Source organism: Erythrolamprus reginae, chromosome 1, assembly GCF_031021105.1.
Source record: "Erythrolamprus reginae isolate rEryReg1 chromosome 1, rEryReg1.hap1, whole genome shotgun sequence".
NCBI lineage: Eukaryota > Metazoa > Chordata > Lepidosauria > Squamata > Dipsadidae > Erythrolamprus > Erythrolamprus reginae.
In genome coordinates this window covers 321,675,015-321,690,687 of record NC_091950.1, presented here as the reverse complement: position 1 = coordinate 321,690,687, position 15,673 = coordinate 321,675,015, and the positions used below count along the sequence as shown (strand labels likewise).

Sequence of the window (15,673 nt, the reverse complement as noted above, 5' to 3'; positions counted from 1 at the left end):
TATGAAATCCTATTGTATTTCTGATTATCACAGTATATTAAAAGTCAAAAATATAATCAGACACTTTTAATTATCTGCCATTTTTTAATGGCTATATGTGTAAACTCACAGCTGTCTCAGATATTCATGAAGAACTCTATCATGCAGAAGTAAATAAGAAGAAAAATGTTGTGCATCTTTACGCATGAAACACTTTCCTGCTCTTCATTAGTCCCATTAACTTTAACAAATGTCACCTACTTTTCAGACTCCCGTGGAAATATGACATAAGAAACCAAAGAGCTTTTTCAGACCATGTTTGAAACAAGCATACACCTAAATATTATATCTTCTTGTCAGTGATTATTTCAATGATCATGAATAAACGTACAAATTTACAAACCACAATTTATTATTAGTAGAGATTGTGCAAGAAACAATGGGAAGCTCAAAGACAAACCAATAAGGAGGGAAGAAGGGTTGAGCAATTTATTTCTTCTTTTTATATGCTCTTTTTCTGTTTATCAGTACGGTAAAGGGAAAGTAGAAGCATCAGTTTTCTCTTCCCTTTTCTCTGAGTAGTACCAATATTTTTTGGCCATTAGCAATTCAGATATAAGTAAGTGGCCTATCAGAAACTACTGCCAATTCCATTGCAAATAAGGATTGCAATCCATAGGACACTAGATTTGTAACATTTACTTTAGTAAATAATACTGATTCTAGTTGAACAAGGAATTTGCAAGATTGGCCAATTATTTAGACAGGTTGTCATTGAGAAGTTATTCAGGCAGGTCATTATTATTATTATTATTATTATTATTATTATTATTTATTAGATTTGTATGCCGCCCCTCTCCGCAGACTCGGGGCCGCTCACAGCAATCATAAGAACAATATATAGTAACAAATATAATATTAAAATCTAAAATAACAATTTTACATTAAAAAGCCTAAAAACCCCAGTACTGTATATAAAAAACATACACACAAACATATCATACATAAAACAACATAGGCAAGGGGGAGATGTCTCAATTCCCCCATGCCTGACGGCAGAGGTGGATCATACGTGAGTCAAGACAAGCTAAGAACAGTGATCTAAGATAATAAACATAATTTATTACTGTGTTGTACCTTGCTTTTCCAGAAGTTTGATCACTGCACTGGCAGTTGGGGGAACCACATATTCAGGTATGTCTCCATGCACTAATCTTGCTAAATTAAAATCTGTTATTCTGTAACAAAAGTAAGAGAATGTGACAATCCTCAGTATTAAGAAAATGTAAGCAAAAGCTTTGGTTTTGTTTTTAAAAGGAAAATCATGATACAAGGGCAATGAAAAGGCTTCAGTAACAAGCTAATCTTTTTGATTAGCATGTGGATCCTAAGAACTTATTAGTTCAGCTCTGCCCAGCTTGGTCCTCACATACTCCTAAACCATGCAGTCGTAGATTGCTTACCCTTGATCTGCTGTTGTTAAAAAAAATATTTCTCTCAGTGAATCATTTCAATAGCTGAAAGTGTCTTATTTGTGTCTTCTGTCTGTCATTCTCCCTGTCCCTCCCACCCCTGGTTCAAATAGCCCAGGAAATTAGTCTGAATAAAATTTGAAGGAAAAAAAGTTGTAGTGACAAATCAGACCTAAACCCGGAAACTAAAAATTGCACCGCAACACCTACAAGCAACCACTAACTACTTTATTCTAGCCACTGGGTTCCCTAACTAGTATTTTGTCTCTTTTTGTAGAACCTTTTCTAGGTTCCAAGTTCTACCTCTTAAAGCAATTTCCCTCACCAGCCCCAGTCTAGTCCACTTTTTAAGTACAGCAGTTTATATGCTGGTCAAAGCCTAATGAGGTCCCCATGATCTAAATTCACTTCTGTAAATTACTGATAGGCATGTTTTTCCCAGTTCAGAAGGAGTCACTTCCTATATCTCTTAAAGGCAGCTGCAAGGCTCTTAATCCCCTTGTCCTAATGCTACCTAAGCTTTCACACCCATTTTGCTTGGCCCCTAGGACAGTGATGAACCTTTTTTTCTTCGAATGCTGAAAGAGCATTTGCGCACGCTATTGCCCGTGCGCGAGTACCCACATGCATAATTCAATGCTTGGGGAGGGCGAAAACACCTTTCCCTGCCCCCTCCAGGCCTATTTACCAAGTTTTGATGGACCCAGTAGACTCGTGTTTCATCCTCCCCAGGCCCCAAAGGCTTCACTGGAGCCGGGACAGGGTTAAAACACCTTCCCCCATCTTCCCGGAGGCTCTCTGGAAGCCAAAAACGCCCTCCCAGAGCCTCTGTGCAAGCCAAAAATCAACTGGCTGGCACTCATATGCACATTGGAGCTGAGCTAAGGCAACGACTCGCGTGCCAGCAGATATGGCTCCGCGTGCCACTTGTGTCACCCGTGCCATAGGTTCGCCATCACTGCCCTAGGAGATCGGAATGAAGAATATCTGTGAAACATCTAGGTACATTGAGATAAATCTGTTATTTGTTTGTACATTAGATATAATTAGATAAAATCTAATAAATAAATAAATATCTGACTTGTTTTATTGTTTAAATTGGCTTTTGTCAATTTAAACAATAAATTGGTATAGTTTAGCAGGAGAGATGCATTTCACCAGCTTGGAACAGAATAAAAGACTTTAAGATGGCCCTTCTGATATCACTGAACACTCTCTTTTGTGGGTTTGCAAAATGCTAAGGTCGTGTTCTAACCAACATGATTTACAGAACAGCTTTATATTTAATTTTGGGAAACTGCTTGCTTATTTTTCTTTCTCATCTGTTCTTAGGAAGTATGAAATCCATATGCTTGCTCAATTTTTTTAAAGATGTTAAATCCAGATCTGCTCAGCGAAATTTACCAGACTTTAACTTACCCATTTACATCTTTCTCTGGTTTCACAGCATTCAATATTTTGCTTGTGTATGATTCTCTACCAAGGCGGAGAAGAAGGCCATGGATCCTAGGATCCTCATTGAGTTTTATAATTTCACCTATGACCTAAAAGGTAATGTACAAAGCTTAACAAAACTAAATTTTAAAACAGCCATGTTACCAATAAAAACGTTATCATATTTTAATAAGTTTAAATATGTTAAAGGATTAAATAAGGTTCAGGAGAGAAGTGTTTTTAATAGGAAAGTGAACACAAGAACAAGGGGGCACAATCTGAGGTTGGTTGGGGGAAAGATCAGAAGCAACATGAGAAAATTTGATTTCACTGAAAGAGTAGTAGATGTGTGGAACAAACTTCCAGCAGACATGGTTGGTAAATCCACAGTAATTGAATTTAAACATGCCTTGGATAAACACATATCCATCCTAAGATAAAATACAGGAAATAGTATAAGGGCAGACTGGATGGGCCATGAGGTCTTTTTCTGCCGTCAATCTTCTATGTTTCTATGTATAAAGTTATTGGAAGTTTAGAACATGAAAAAGATGACTAATGGCAAATGTTCTTTCATTTGCAAAAATACACTCGTTTAAAAAAAAAATCAATAACGGCCCTATTGTGCTTAGGTCATCTATAGCAGTTACACGAACTACATCATCCCAGTGTCCAACTGAGGAATGGTGCTCTGTGATAAAGGAAGGGTATGAGAATAAGGTTATATGAAAGCAGATCAAGGAGATGTGTGGGAGTCAGATATCAGTTCAAAGCTTGAATCTGCAGCAATCCACAAGTTCAGACAGTCAACAGAAAGAGCAGTCATAGCAATTACTGTCGGGACCATTTGTTCTATTCAGTAAAAAGGAGGCGGCAAAGATAAAATCATAATTTCAGCATGGAAAAATTCCAACACATCAAATAAGTGAATGAACATTGTACAACATGTTTCTGGACAGCATGTTTCACCGGAAAATCCACAGGTCATGAACAAACTTGCAGACCACAACAACAGTAGACCTCTGCAAAAATAATAGGATACTCCTTTCTCTCCTTACTCATACAGCCCATTATACTTCCCTAAATATTCTCTAGTGATGTATGGTAAGGGAGGATATTATCTCCGGGACCGCCTTCTGCCACACGAATCCCAGTGACCAATAGGTCCCACAGAGTGGGCCTTCTCCAGGTCCCATCAACTAAACAATGTCGTTTGGCGGGACCCAGGGGAAGAGCCTTCTCTGTGGTGGCCCCAGGCCTCTGGAACCAACTCCCCCCAGAGATTAGAATAGCCCCCACCCTCCTTCCCTTTCGTAAGCTCCTCAAAACCCACCTCTGCCATCATGGGGGAACTGAGATATTCTTTCCCCCTAGGCTTCTACAATTTATCCATGGTATGTTTGTATGTATGATTGGTTTTATAACAAGGGTTTTTAGCTGTTTTAGTATTGGATTTCTACATGCTGTTTTTATCACTGAGTCCACAGAGAGGGGCAGCATACAAATCCAATAAATAAATAAATAAATAAATTATAAGAACAGGAAGAAAGTAGCTGTTTTTTGAGGACTCCGTATCCACAAAATGGAAGAAGAGTTATATGTAAAAGTTTATATCAATATTTTCTCCCCATAAAGGTGTCAGCTGGGGAAATCTACATGGCAAAACACTTTTAAACCTGTGTCCTTCAATAACTTACATTCCCATGGCATTTCATGCACATCATCTTTAGTACATGTTAATGTGTTTGTGTATGTGTACCATGCATGCATACACGCACACACTCATAAATGTATCCTGAGTAAGTTTACGGTTCCTTGTGAATGTCTGGACATGTCCCTGCAGTTTTCCTGCCCAGGTGTTTCTGCCTGCTTCCTAGGACTGAGGGAGTGGAACTGGCTCAAGGCTGTTAGTTGTTAAGGAGTAAGTTGTGCTACCCCTGCACAGCTTACCCCTTAACAACCTTGTTGGTTGTTAAGAAGTAAGCTGTGCTACCCCAGCACAGAGGAAAAACATGTAGATGGAGGATATCTAGCTAATATCTCAGAGATATGAGCAGTACTTCAAATAACCAGACCACATGCATGAACTGTATAAATATTATTTACGTTAGGCAAATATCGTAGTCAGTAATAGTCTAGTCATTCACAAATGCAGCAATCAATATTCTCAATACCTATACAATGAAAATCTTACTCAATACATATACAGACTAACATTAGAACACATAGTTCTTACTACACATAGTAGACCTTATAATGGAATAGTCATATAGACAAACCAGCGTAGAATCAGAAAGATATCAGGGAGAGTCTCAAAGCTATAGGCTCCGAGAAAGAGAGACGCTGCTGACTCCCTCTTATAGCTGATTGCAACACCAGCTCTTAATTCCTGCTAATTCCTTTAACCATACATTGCTGGCTTAAGTTATATATTGGACAACCCAACTAGTTACACACACAGTACTAACAAGAGTCACCCAGCTGGACTAGAACTCACAGTCTCTAGCCTGCTTTCTAGGCTCCTGCCTTAAACACTACAACATAGAAACATAGATGTCTGACGGCAGAAAAAGGCCTCATGGTCCATCTAGTCTGCCCTTATACTATTTTCTGTATTTTATCTTAGGATGGATATATGTTTATCCCAGGCATGTTTAAATTCAGTTACTGTGGATTTATCTACCACGTCTGCTGGAAGTTTGTTCCAAGGATCTACTACTCTTTCAGTAAAATAATATTTTCTCATGTTGCTTTTGATCTTTTCCCCAACTAACTTCAGATTGTGTCCCCTTGTTCTTGTGTTCACTTTCCTATTAAAAACACTTCCCTCCTGGACCTTATTTAACCCTTTAATATATTTAAATGTTTCGATCATGTCCCCCCTTTTCCTTCTGTCCTCCAGACTATACAGATTGAGTTCATTAAGTCTTTCCTGATACGTTTTATGCTTAAGACCTTCCACCATTCTTGTAGCCCGTCTTTGGACCCATTCAATTTTGTCAATATCTTTTTGTAGGTGAGGTCTCCAGAACTGAACACAGTATTCCAAATGGGGTCTCACCAGCGCTCTATACAGCGGGATCACAATCTCCCTCTTCCTGCTTGTTATACCTCTAGCTATGCAGCCAAGCATCCTACTTGCTTTCCCTACCGCCTGACTGCACTGCTCACCCATTTTGAGACTGTCAGAAATCACTACCCCTAAATCCTTTTCTTCTGAAGTATTTGCTAACACAGAACTGCCAATACAATACTCAGATTGAGGATTCCTTTTCCCCAAGTGCATTATTTTACATTTGGAAACATTAAACTGCAGTTTCCATTGCTTTGACCATTTATCTAGTAAAGCTAAATCATTTATCATATTACAGACGCCTCCAGGAATATCAACCCTATTGCACACTTTAGAGTCATCGGCAAATAGGCAAACCTTCCCTACCAAACCTTCCCCTATGTCACTCACAAACATATTAAAAAGAATAGGACCCAGAACAGACCCTTGTGGCACACCGCCTGTAACCTGACTCTGCTCAGAATACTCGCCGTTAACAATAACTCTCTGATGTCTACGCTTCAGCCAGCTGCAAATCCATTGAACTATCCAGGGATTAAGTCCAATCTTCACTAATTTATCTATCAGCTCTTTATGTGGAACCGTATCAAAGGCTTTGCTGAAGTCCAGGTAGGCAATATCCATGGCACCACCTTCATCCAACACCTTTGTGACATAGTCAAAGAAATCAATGAGATTAGTCTGACATGATTTGCCTTCAGTAAAGCCATGCTGATTTGGGCCCAATAAGTTTTTGTTTTTTAGGTGCTGATTTATCCTCTTTTTAAGTAGAGTCTCCATCATTTTAACTACAACTGATGTCAAGCTAACTGGCCTGTAGTTACCAGCTTCTTCTCTACTGCCCTTCTTGTGGATAGGCACAACACTGGCCATTCTCCAATCCTCAGGAACTTCTCCTGTTAACAGGGATTGGTTAAACAAATCAGTCAGGGGGGTAGCAATGACAGATCTGAATTCTTTAAGAACTCTGGGGTGGATGCCATCTGGACCCATTGCCTCATTTATCTTTAATCGTTCAAGTTCTTCTAAGACATCGGCTTCTAAGATCACTGGAGCTGAATCCGTACAGCTGGAAGCAATGCTATATCCCTCTATAGTATTCTTTTGTAAGGCTCTTTGTCTCTCATATTGGGGACAATTAAAAATCATTAAGACTTGACATTGTTAATAACCATATTCTCCATATTTTTAACTTTTGTTCCTAAGTGGACAGTTTGATTTCATAGAAGTTTGATTTACTTGGAGTTATACTGTGTTGTTTAAGTGTTCCCTTTATTTTTTTGAGCAGTATATAAACAAACAAGCACAAACACATTTGAGCTAACCTACAAAGCAAGTGACAACATTCAGACGACCTTGGCAAATCCTGATAAAAGCTAGTACAGTAAGTTGAATATGGCAAGTGAAATGGTATGTGGGGAGGAAGAGTTGCTTAGGGAACAATCAGATAAGGAGGGTGAGCCTACAGCTACACAAAGGAGAGTGAAACAAACATAGAAAAGATTGTCCCAACTTATCAGGCTGTAAAAAGAGATAGTGAGAGATTTCAAGTTTCAGACTTGTATGATTCTGTTAGCATTACAATAAAATAGAATTAAGTCATCTGCTTATGTTTCCTTTCTGATCCACCTGGTAAGGTTGACAGCAAGCCATTGTGAAAGAATATAATAGTAATTTAACCAAAGCATTCTGAAAGATGGCACCAGTAGCCACTTCAAGATTACCATCGTGGATATGACTAGGTGGGCACCAGAAAGAAAGTTTACCTCAAAAGAGAACTTTTATTTTTATTGCACTGTGGCAACTTGCCAGATCTGAAAATGTTGATAAAGTTTTCTGGATAAACTTGCCAGAACATGTACTGTTATTCATTTTCAGATGAATTTATTAATTTATGTCTAGTTTTATCTGAGGGATTAAAATATGAAAATAATCCTGTCCTGCAGAAATCATAGCATAACCTTAGGGGAAAATGCTACAATATTAATAATCAAGAATTTTTTGGGTGTGGTATCCTGCAGGAAACATTTTTTGTAAATGGTATTAATTTAGATAATCATATATGTTTATATATATTCACATTCAATTCTCGATAATATATGTCTCTTCATAAATCCGCATATTTATTAAAATATATAAAATTGTGTCTGCATGGCTATACAAAAGCAAGTGCCACTACATTTTATGGTTTATTCCCAAAGACTGGATATAACACCATAGTGTTAATTTCTTTTTGAAATCCTGTTGATTTATTGTTTGATTATAAACTTGGATCAGATAATTTCTATAACTAATAGAAAAATGCTTATATTTTCAGATGTAACTTTTGATATCAGTTGAAAAGCTACACTATTTGTAAAATAACTATTTGTGCACAGAAATGTATTAAATGTATGGTATCGAGTATTTTCCAAGATATCAAATCAAATAATACAGAATATGTAAATAAGTAGAATTTTAAAGATGTTTACCTCATTTTCAGTACTGTCATGGGGTAGACAAATATGAACAATATCCACATCAATCTAAAAGGAAAAAATGAATTTCAAATAAATTCAACCATCTTTCAATAGTTACAAGAAAAAATAGTGGTGAATTCTCCTCTCCCCCATATTCTTACCTCTTTAGCAATGTTTCTGATTATTTCTTGTCCCAAACAATCATTCCCAACCTTGAATAAAGATAGAAAAGAAATATGAAACTATAATATAAAATAAAATATTCTGGAAAAGCAATGGTCTGCAAGTCATAACTGAAGTAAAAGTGACAAGAAATCACAGATTTGAAATTGAGTATATTTATTTATTTATTTATTTATTTATTCGATTTTTATGCCGCCCTTCTCCTTAGACTCAGGGCGGCTTACAACATGTTAGCAATAGCACTTTTTTAACAGAGCTAGGCTATTGCCCCCACAATCCGGGTCCTCATTTATGATTAACTGAATTGAATAGAAAGTGCTTGTATTCCACGACTAACATATAAGAAGTAAATTTAGGAAAGATTATCAAATATCTTTCACAAAATCTGTGACATGAAATTGCTTTGCAAATCTTTGAAATTATTTTAGCAAAATCTGACTCTTTCATATTCTTGCAGTAGTACAGAAGAGAAACAGATAGAAATGGAAACATAGTAGCATGATTTTCAGATACACAGCAAAAACAAAACACAAAAAAATGAAGACTAGGAATATGTACAGGAATATTTTAGCATCTTGACTCTCCTAGGTATGTGGGCAGATTTTTTTTGCAACAAATATGGCATTTTTTGCAACAAACATGGCATTTTTTGCAACAAATATGGTGGTTTTCTAAGAAAACATGAAACAGTAAAGCACAATAAGATACTGTACTGTAGTGCAGCTTTTCACATCTGACTCCATAAAGATGTATTGGATTTCAATTCTTACAACTCCAAGAATGTGTAAACAATGGATGGCCACAGACTGCCTGCCACTGGCATAAACTCAATGGATCATTTGTTGTGCCAAATCCCCCTGTACACAAACCCGAAATTTTTTCAAACTTCGGGCAAAATTTGGGGTCGTGTTTGGCATTCGGAGCTTTGACGTCACCGGCAGGTTTCTAAGGACGCTAAGGTGATCACTTCCTGGATTCCATAGAATCCAGGAAGTGATCACCTTGGCGTCCTTAGTAACCTGCCGGTGACGTCAAAACTCCACCCCCAGAATCTCTTCGTGGGAGGGATTCCCCATTCGGGTTCAGTTCGGGTTCGGCCGAACTTACTGAACCCGAACACCATTGGGTTTGCCCATCACTAATTATATCCACCCATTAAAGAAATGTAAGAATATATTATTCTTATCAGCTATCTGTTCAACATACAACAGAAATTCTTATAAAACCTATCTCTACTTTTTTTTATTCCACTGTATATTTATAGATTTTGATTTTATCAGCAGTTGGAGTCACATGAATATTATGACTCCATAATATCCCTTTCTTCCACAAAACACAACCCACTTTTGAAACTCAAATACTGCAGGGTTTATTTTAGCCTTACCTGTATAACAGAAAGTGTTGGCTTAAATTTAGGGTGTTCTTGCTTCAATAAATGTAGGGCTTTTCTTGAGGTTTCAATGATTTCTCTTGAAATAATAATAAATGTATTAATGTGTAATATTATTTTCAACCATTATACTGTATATTGACTGAGCATAACATCACCACTCATAATAAGTTGCATTAGACAATTTCATAAACTAATAATTCATAAGAATTTATCTGTTCATTTTTGTTTGCCCGCTGTAATTTGTTGCAGAGGGCTGTTTGTCACCTTAATCTAGGTGAATCTTTAGTAAGAGAGTGGCATTTAGTTTGAAGAAAATATTTCAAAAAGAATTATCAAGATAAACTACAAAACTATATAAGCCTTCTCTTTTTATTGTTGCCAGTTTCAATGTCATGTAGCCTTGATGTTTTATAGTTTTTGACGTTGCTTGATAAGAAACCCAGATGATATGGCTCCCCAAATCAACAGACTGTGGAAACTTCACACTGGACTTCAAGCATCTCGTAGGGTGTGTCTCTCCATTCTTCCTCTTCCTCCACTATTTGATCCTTGGTTTCCAAATGAGATGCAAAGGTTTCCACAGTGTGTGTTGATTTGGGGAGCTATGTCATCTGCTGGTATTGGTCCACTGTGCTTCATTAAGTCCAGGGTCAACATAGCAATCTACCAGGAGATTTTGGAACACTTAATGCTTCCTTCCACAGACGAGCATCTGACTTCATTTTCCAGCAGGACCTGGCATCTGCCCACACTGCCAAAAGCACCAAAACCTGTTTCAATGACCCTGGGATTACTGTGCTTGATTGGCCAGCAAACTCGCCTGACCTGAACTTTATAGCGAATCTATGGGGCATTGCCAAGAGAAAGATGAGACATGAGACCGAACAATGCAGAAGAGCTGAAGGCTGCTATTGAAGCATCCTGGTCTTCCATAACACCTCAGCAGTGCCACAGGCTGATAGCTTCCATGCTACGCTGCATTGAGGCAGTAATTACTGCAGAAGGGGCCCAAACCAAGTTCTGAGTACATATCCATGCTTATACTTTTCAGAAGTCTGATATTGTTCTATGTACAATCCTTGTTTTATTGATCACGTGTAATATTCTAATTTTCTGATATGGTGGATTTGGAGTTTTCATGAGCTATACCCCATAATTATCACAATTATGACAAATCACGGCTTGAACTATCTTGCCTTGTATGTAATGAGTCTCTCTCATATATTACATTTCACCTTTTAATATTGCATTATTGAAATGCACGATATTCTAATTTTTCATGTATGTTATGTTCTGTATGTTATGCCTTGGGGATGCAATATTGGTACAGTATAAAATAACATGGTAATGGAAGAGCAATTTTAAGATGACACAAAATTGATTTGACATGGCCCTTCACATATTCTATTTTTTCGAGTTCCACCTGTATATTTAACCTGAGTTGTTTAAAGAGACCCATCAGTATATATCGGTTCCTTTGAACGACTCACGATATATAAACACATATATTGTTGCAGACTTACAGCTGCAAATAAAGCCATATCTGGTAAACTGTCAGGCAAGAGGGCTATCTCTTCAAAAACGCAAGGCAGTAAACCCCACTCAGCAAGTGCTGTACTGCAGGGCACTGAAGAGCCGGGGTGATGCAGCAGGTAAAGTGCTGTACTGCAGGCCACTGAAGCTGACTGTAGATCTGTAGGTCAGCGGTTCAAATCTCATCACCGGCTCAAGGTTGACTCAGCCTTCCATCCTTCTGAGGTGGGTAAAATGAGGACCCGGATTGTGGGGGCAATAGCCTAGCTCTGTTAAAAAGTGCTATTGCTTACACGTTGTAAGCCACCCTGAGTCTAAGGAGAAGGGCGGCATAAAAATCGGATAAATAAATAAATAAATAAATAAATAAATAAATGTAATACAAATCAAATCTTTGTTTATCAAAGACCAGCCCAGAGTGTACAAATCTATCCAAAAGGCCCAAGGCAAGACAAGATGCCTTAGATTGTCTGCAGTTGACCTCTCACCTTTTCTAAGAAGTCTGTAAGAGGCGTGCATAAGCGCACCAACGTGCCTACCATCCCTGCATTATTGTCCTCTCCTTTTTTTATCAATACTTTCTATGTTATGTTTATATAAACTACTATCTTGATTGACAAAAATAAATAAATAAATAAATAATAAATTCAATAATTTTTTTCGATAGTTTTTTCTTGAATGCTATCACTTTACTAAACAAATAATTCCCTCAACATTGTCAATTTTTTTTACTAGGTCTGCACTTCTATTTCTACTAGTTTTTTTCTCATCATTCCTATCACCCTTTTCCTCCCATTTAGGACTCTATGACTGTAACTTGTTACTTGTAGCCTAAGATTTTTATTAATATTGATTGTTTCTTCATTGCTTATTTGACCCTTATGACAATGGTACCACATGATTCTTGACCAATCTATATTTTCTTTTCTATACTCTGAGAGCATATGCACCAAGACAAATTCCTCGTGTGTCCAGTCACACGTGGCCAATAAAGAATTCTATTCTATTCTAATTGCCACGGATTTTAAAGGAAAAAGAAGGCAAAAAATTAAAGCCCTCAGATGGCTGCAACCGCAACAATGCAAGCAGCTGGCTCGAGAGCCCGTTCGTACGTGGCAAATCTTTTGAACTTCCCACTCAGTCTCCGTCCGCTAACATTCCGAGCACTCTACAAGCCGGCAAGGGTTGGGCGGGGGGAGGAAGAGAGAAGATAGTCACGTGATCGAGAGGGGGAAAACCGCGCCTTTCCCTTCCTTCAGGCTCATTGGCTCCGAGAGCCGCCACTCCCTCCTTCTCCCATGCCAATTTAGATGCTTTATTGCATCAGAGCGAACGACGCGTAAGGCGGGGCTTGAGAAAGTCTCCCACGTGCGGTGCCGGCCGGCCACTTTCTAGTTACGAAAGAACGAGCGGTGGGATTCGGCACCTGGGACCTTCTTCATTTACATATACATTTAATTACATTACATTACACTACACACATAGACGCACACATAATAAAGACACGCGCGCGCGGGGAAGCCGCCTTACCTCAGCGCCGAGCTTTGAGCGCCTTCGCTGCTGCTGTTGCTGCCTTGTTGTTTCTCGCCGCAGCCTCGCGTGCTGCTTATCCCTCGCTGAAGCGAGAGAGACGCGGGGCAAACAGCCGGCACCGGGCGCAGCCTTTTGCGAGGGAAGCCACCGACGCTTTTCTTGGGCGGCCCCGTTGGTCTGCAAAGCAGGCGGCGTAAGGCGGAAAACCTCATTTTTTTTTAGGGGAAAAGACGTCGGCTGAGAGGTGCCCGGTGCTTCCCGGCGAGGAGGAGGAGGAGGAGCTGGGCTCTGGGGAAGGACGCGCGCGGTGCGGCTGGAAGGGAGGCGGAGTAGGGCACTTGGCCGCCGGACAGCGCTGGGTTGGCTCCAGCCTCTGCAGGCAGGAGGCGAGGCGGAGCCAAGCTCGGCGGAGGGAGTGGGTTGCACTTCCCGTATTGCGGGGCGAGAAATAAAAAGGGCCTCGCAGGTAACCGACGGCGCTGCGAACTTAGAACGGTGTTGTCCCAAAAGGGGCAGCTTTGTTTTTTTAAAAAAAAGAAGTTTCGCTTCTCATCCAAGAAGCTTCAGCTCTGGCTGGATTTTATTTTTATTTATTTTATTTTATTTCGCTTCTCATCCAAGAAGCTTCTTCAGCTCTGGCTGGATTTTATTATTGATTTATTTTATTTTATTTGTCAAACAAGTATAGTATTATAGTATGCATTAATATAAGTATAGAGATAGAAAGGATAAAAGACAGTAGAACAGGAACAGTAGGCACGAAAGTACACTTATGCACGCCTCTTAGAAATGGTGGGAAATGAAAGGGTTTATTACTCCTTGCAGACAACTGGTCATGAAAAGAATGGAAATATTAGCTGTCATTTATCACTTGATATAACTAGTGATATCTAATATATTATTAAAATATTGCATATCACTTCTGTAAAAATAAAAAGGGACATGCATATGCGCACCTCTGTGCCTACTGTCCTCTTTTATGTTACTTTTTATTTATGTTTATACAAACTACAGTGGTACTTCTACTTACAAACTTAATTCGTTCCGTGACCAGGTTCTTAACAGTTTTTTCCCGAACGCCATCACTCTACTAAACATATAATTACCTCAACACTGTCAGACTTTCTACTAAATCTGCACTTCTATTCTACTAGTTTTTCTCATCATTCCTTTCACCCATTTCCTCCCATGTTGACTGTATGACTGTAACTTGTTGCTTATATCCTAAGATTTTTATTAATATTGCTTCTTCATTGCTTATTTGACCCCTATGACAATCATTAAGTGTTGTACCAGATGATTCTTGACAAATGTATATTTTATTTTATGTACGCTAAGAGCATATGCACCAAGACAATTCCTTGTGTTTCCAATCACACTTGGCCAATAAAATTCTATTCTATTCTATTCTCTTAAGTAAAAAAGTTTGTAAGAAGTAATTTCCCCCATAGGAATCAAGGTAAAAACAAATAATGCATGCGATTGGGGAAACCACAGGGAGGGTGGAGACCCTATTTCCTCCCAGGAGATCCCTAGAGAGGCCCAATAGGGGCTTCTCCCCACCTTTTCCAGCCCTGTTTCCTCCCAGATTCCTAGAGAGTTCCCACAGAGGCTTCTCCCCACCTTTTCCCGTCCTGTTTCCTCCCAGGAGATTTCTAGAGAGGCCCCACAGAGGCTTCTCGCTGCTTTTTCCGGTTAGTTTCGGAGGCTAGGGTTTGTAAATGGAACATAGTTCTTGAGAAGAGGCAAAAAAATCTTGAACACCCAGTTCTTATCTAGAAAAGTTCATAAGTAGAGGAGTTTGTAGGTAGAGGTACTACTATCTTATACATGTTTGACAACAAAAAAAATATGACCAGCTATGTGCAAGGAGTATAAATCCTTCCATTCCCCACCATTCACTCAGAGCTGAAGAGGCTTCTTTAATGAGAAGAGAAACGTCTTCAAAAAAAATCTCCAGGACATCCAGTTTTTCCTGAAAAAGCACCTTTGGGATAACCATAACCTGAATGACTAAGAATCTCCACAAACAGAACAGTGGCGTTGGGAGAGTCATGAGACAGAACCTGTTGAGTTTCTGGGTACTGAGCAGAAGACTTGTCTTCCTGTGGGAAAATTAGTGTCTCAAAATTTTCAAGTTGCAGATTTGGAGATAAATCCTACTGAGTTCTGCAACCCAACAAGACAGACACAGACTTCAGAGGATAATTAGAACGACTTACCAGAATTAGGACCAGAATTTTGGTTGCTAAGTGATGTGGTCATTTAGTGAGTCATCATTTACAAAGACCTGATTTTATGAATCATTAAGTGAATTAAAGTGGTTAGGTGAATCACAAGTGGATTCTTCCAATTGACTTTGCTGATGGAAAGCTGGCCAGAAAGGATTAAAATCATCATCACTTGACTGCAAGATGCTGCAACGTTTATGAGTACCAGTTGCCAAATTCCCAAATTGAAGTCATGGGTCAGGTTGTTGTGATGGTCGTAACTTCAAGGATAGGTTATTGGTTAGTTTTCTTGAATCCATTATAACTTAGATTTCTCAACAGTCCAGGACCTGTATGTTCTTGGCAAATGTAAAGGATTCTTTCAATTTATCAATGATGAAAAT

At 38.8% G+C, this 15,673-nt stretch overlaps 1 protein-coding gene across 2 annotated transcripts in view; it reads right to left on the bottom strand.

Annotated features, from left to right (window-relative positions):
• The window catches only part of MTHFD1L (methylenetetrahydrofolate dehydrogenase (NADP+ dependent) 1 like), a 177,777-nt gene extending 164,432 nt beyond the window's left edge, over nucleotides 1-13,345 (bottom strand). For both annotated transcript variants that reach the window (XM_070733706.1, XM_070733708.1), the window contains exons 1-6: nucleotides 13,057-13,345; nucleotides 9,985-10,069; nucleotides 8,579-8,629; nucleotides 8,430-8,483; nucleotides 2,871-2,995; nucleotides 1,117-1,217 (exon numbers count right to left, since the gene is read on the bottom strand). In XM_070733706.1, coding sequence (XP_070589807.1) covers nucleotides 1,117-1,217; nucleotides 2,871-2,995; nucleotides 8,430-8,483; nucleotides 8,579-8,629; nucleotides 9,985-10,069; nucleotides 13,057-13,271 — 631 coding nt within the window. In that variant the 5' untranslated portion in view covers nucleotides 13,272-13,345. The remainder of the gene's footprint in view (nucleotides 1-1,116; nucleotides 1,218-2,870; nucleotides 2,996-8,429; nucleotides 8,484-8,578; nucleotides 8,630-9,984; nucleotides 10,070-13,056) is intronic.
• Between the last annotated feature and the right edge of the window lie 2,328 nt (nucleotides 13,346-15,673).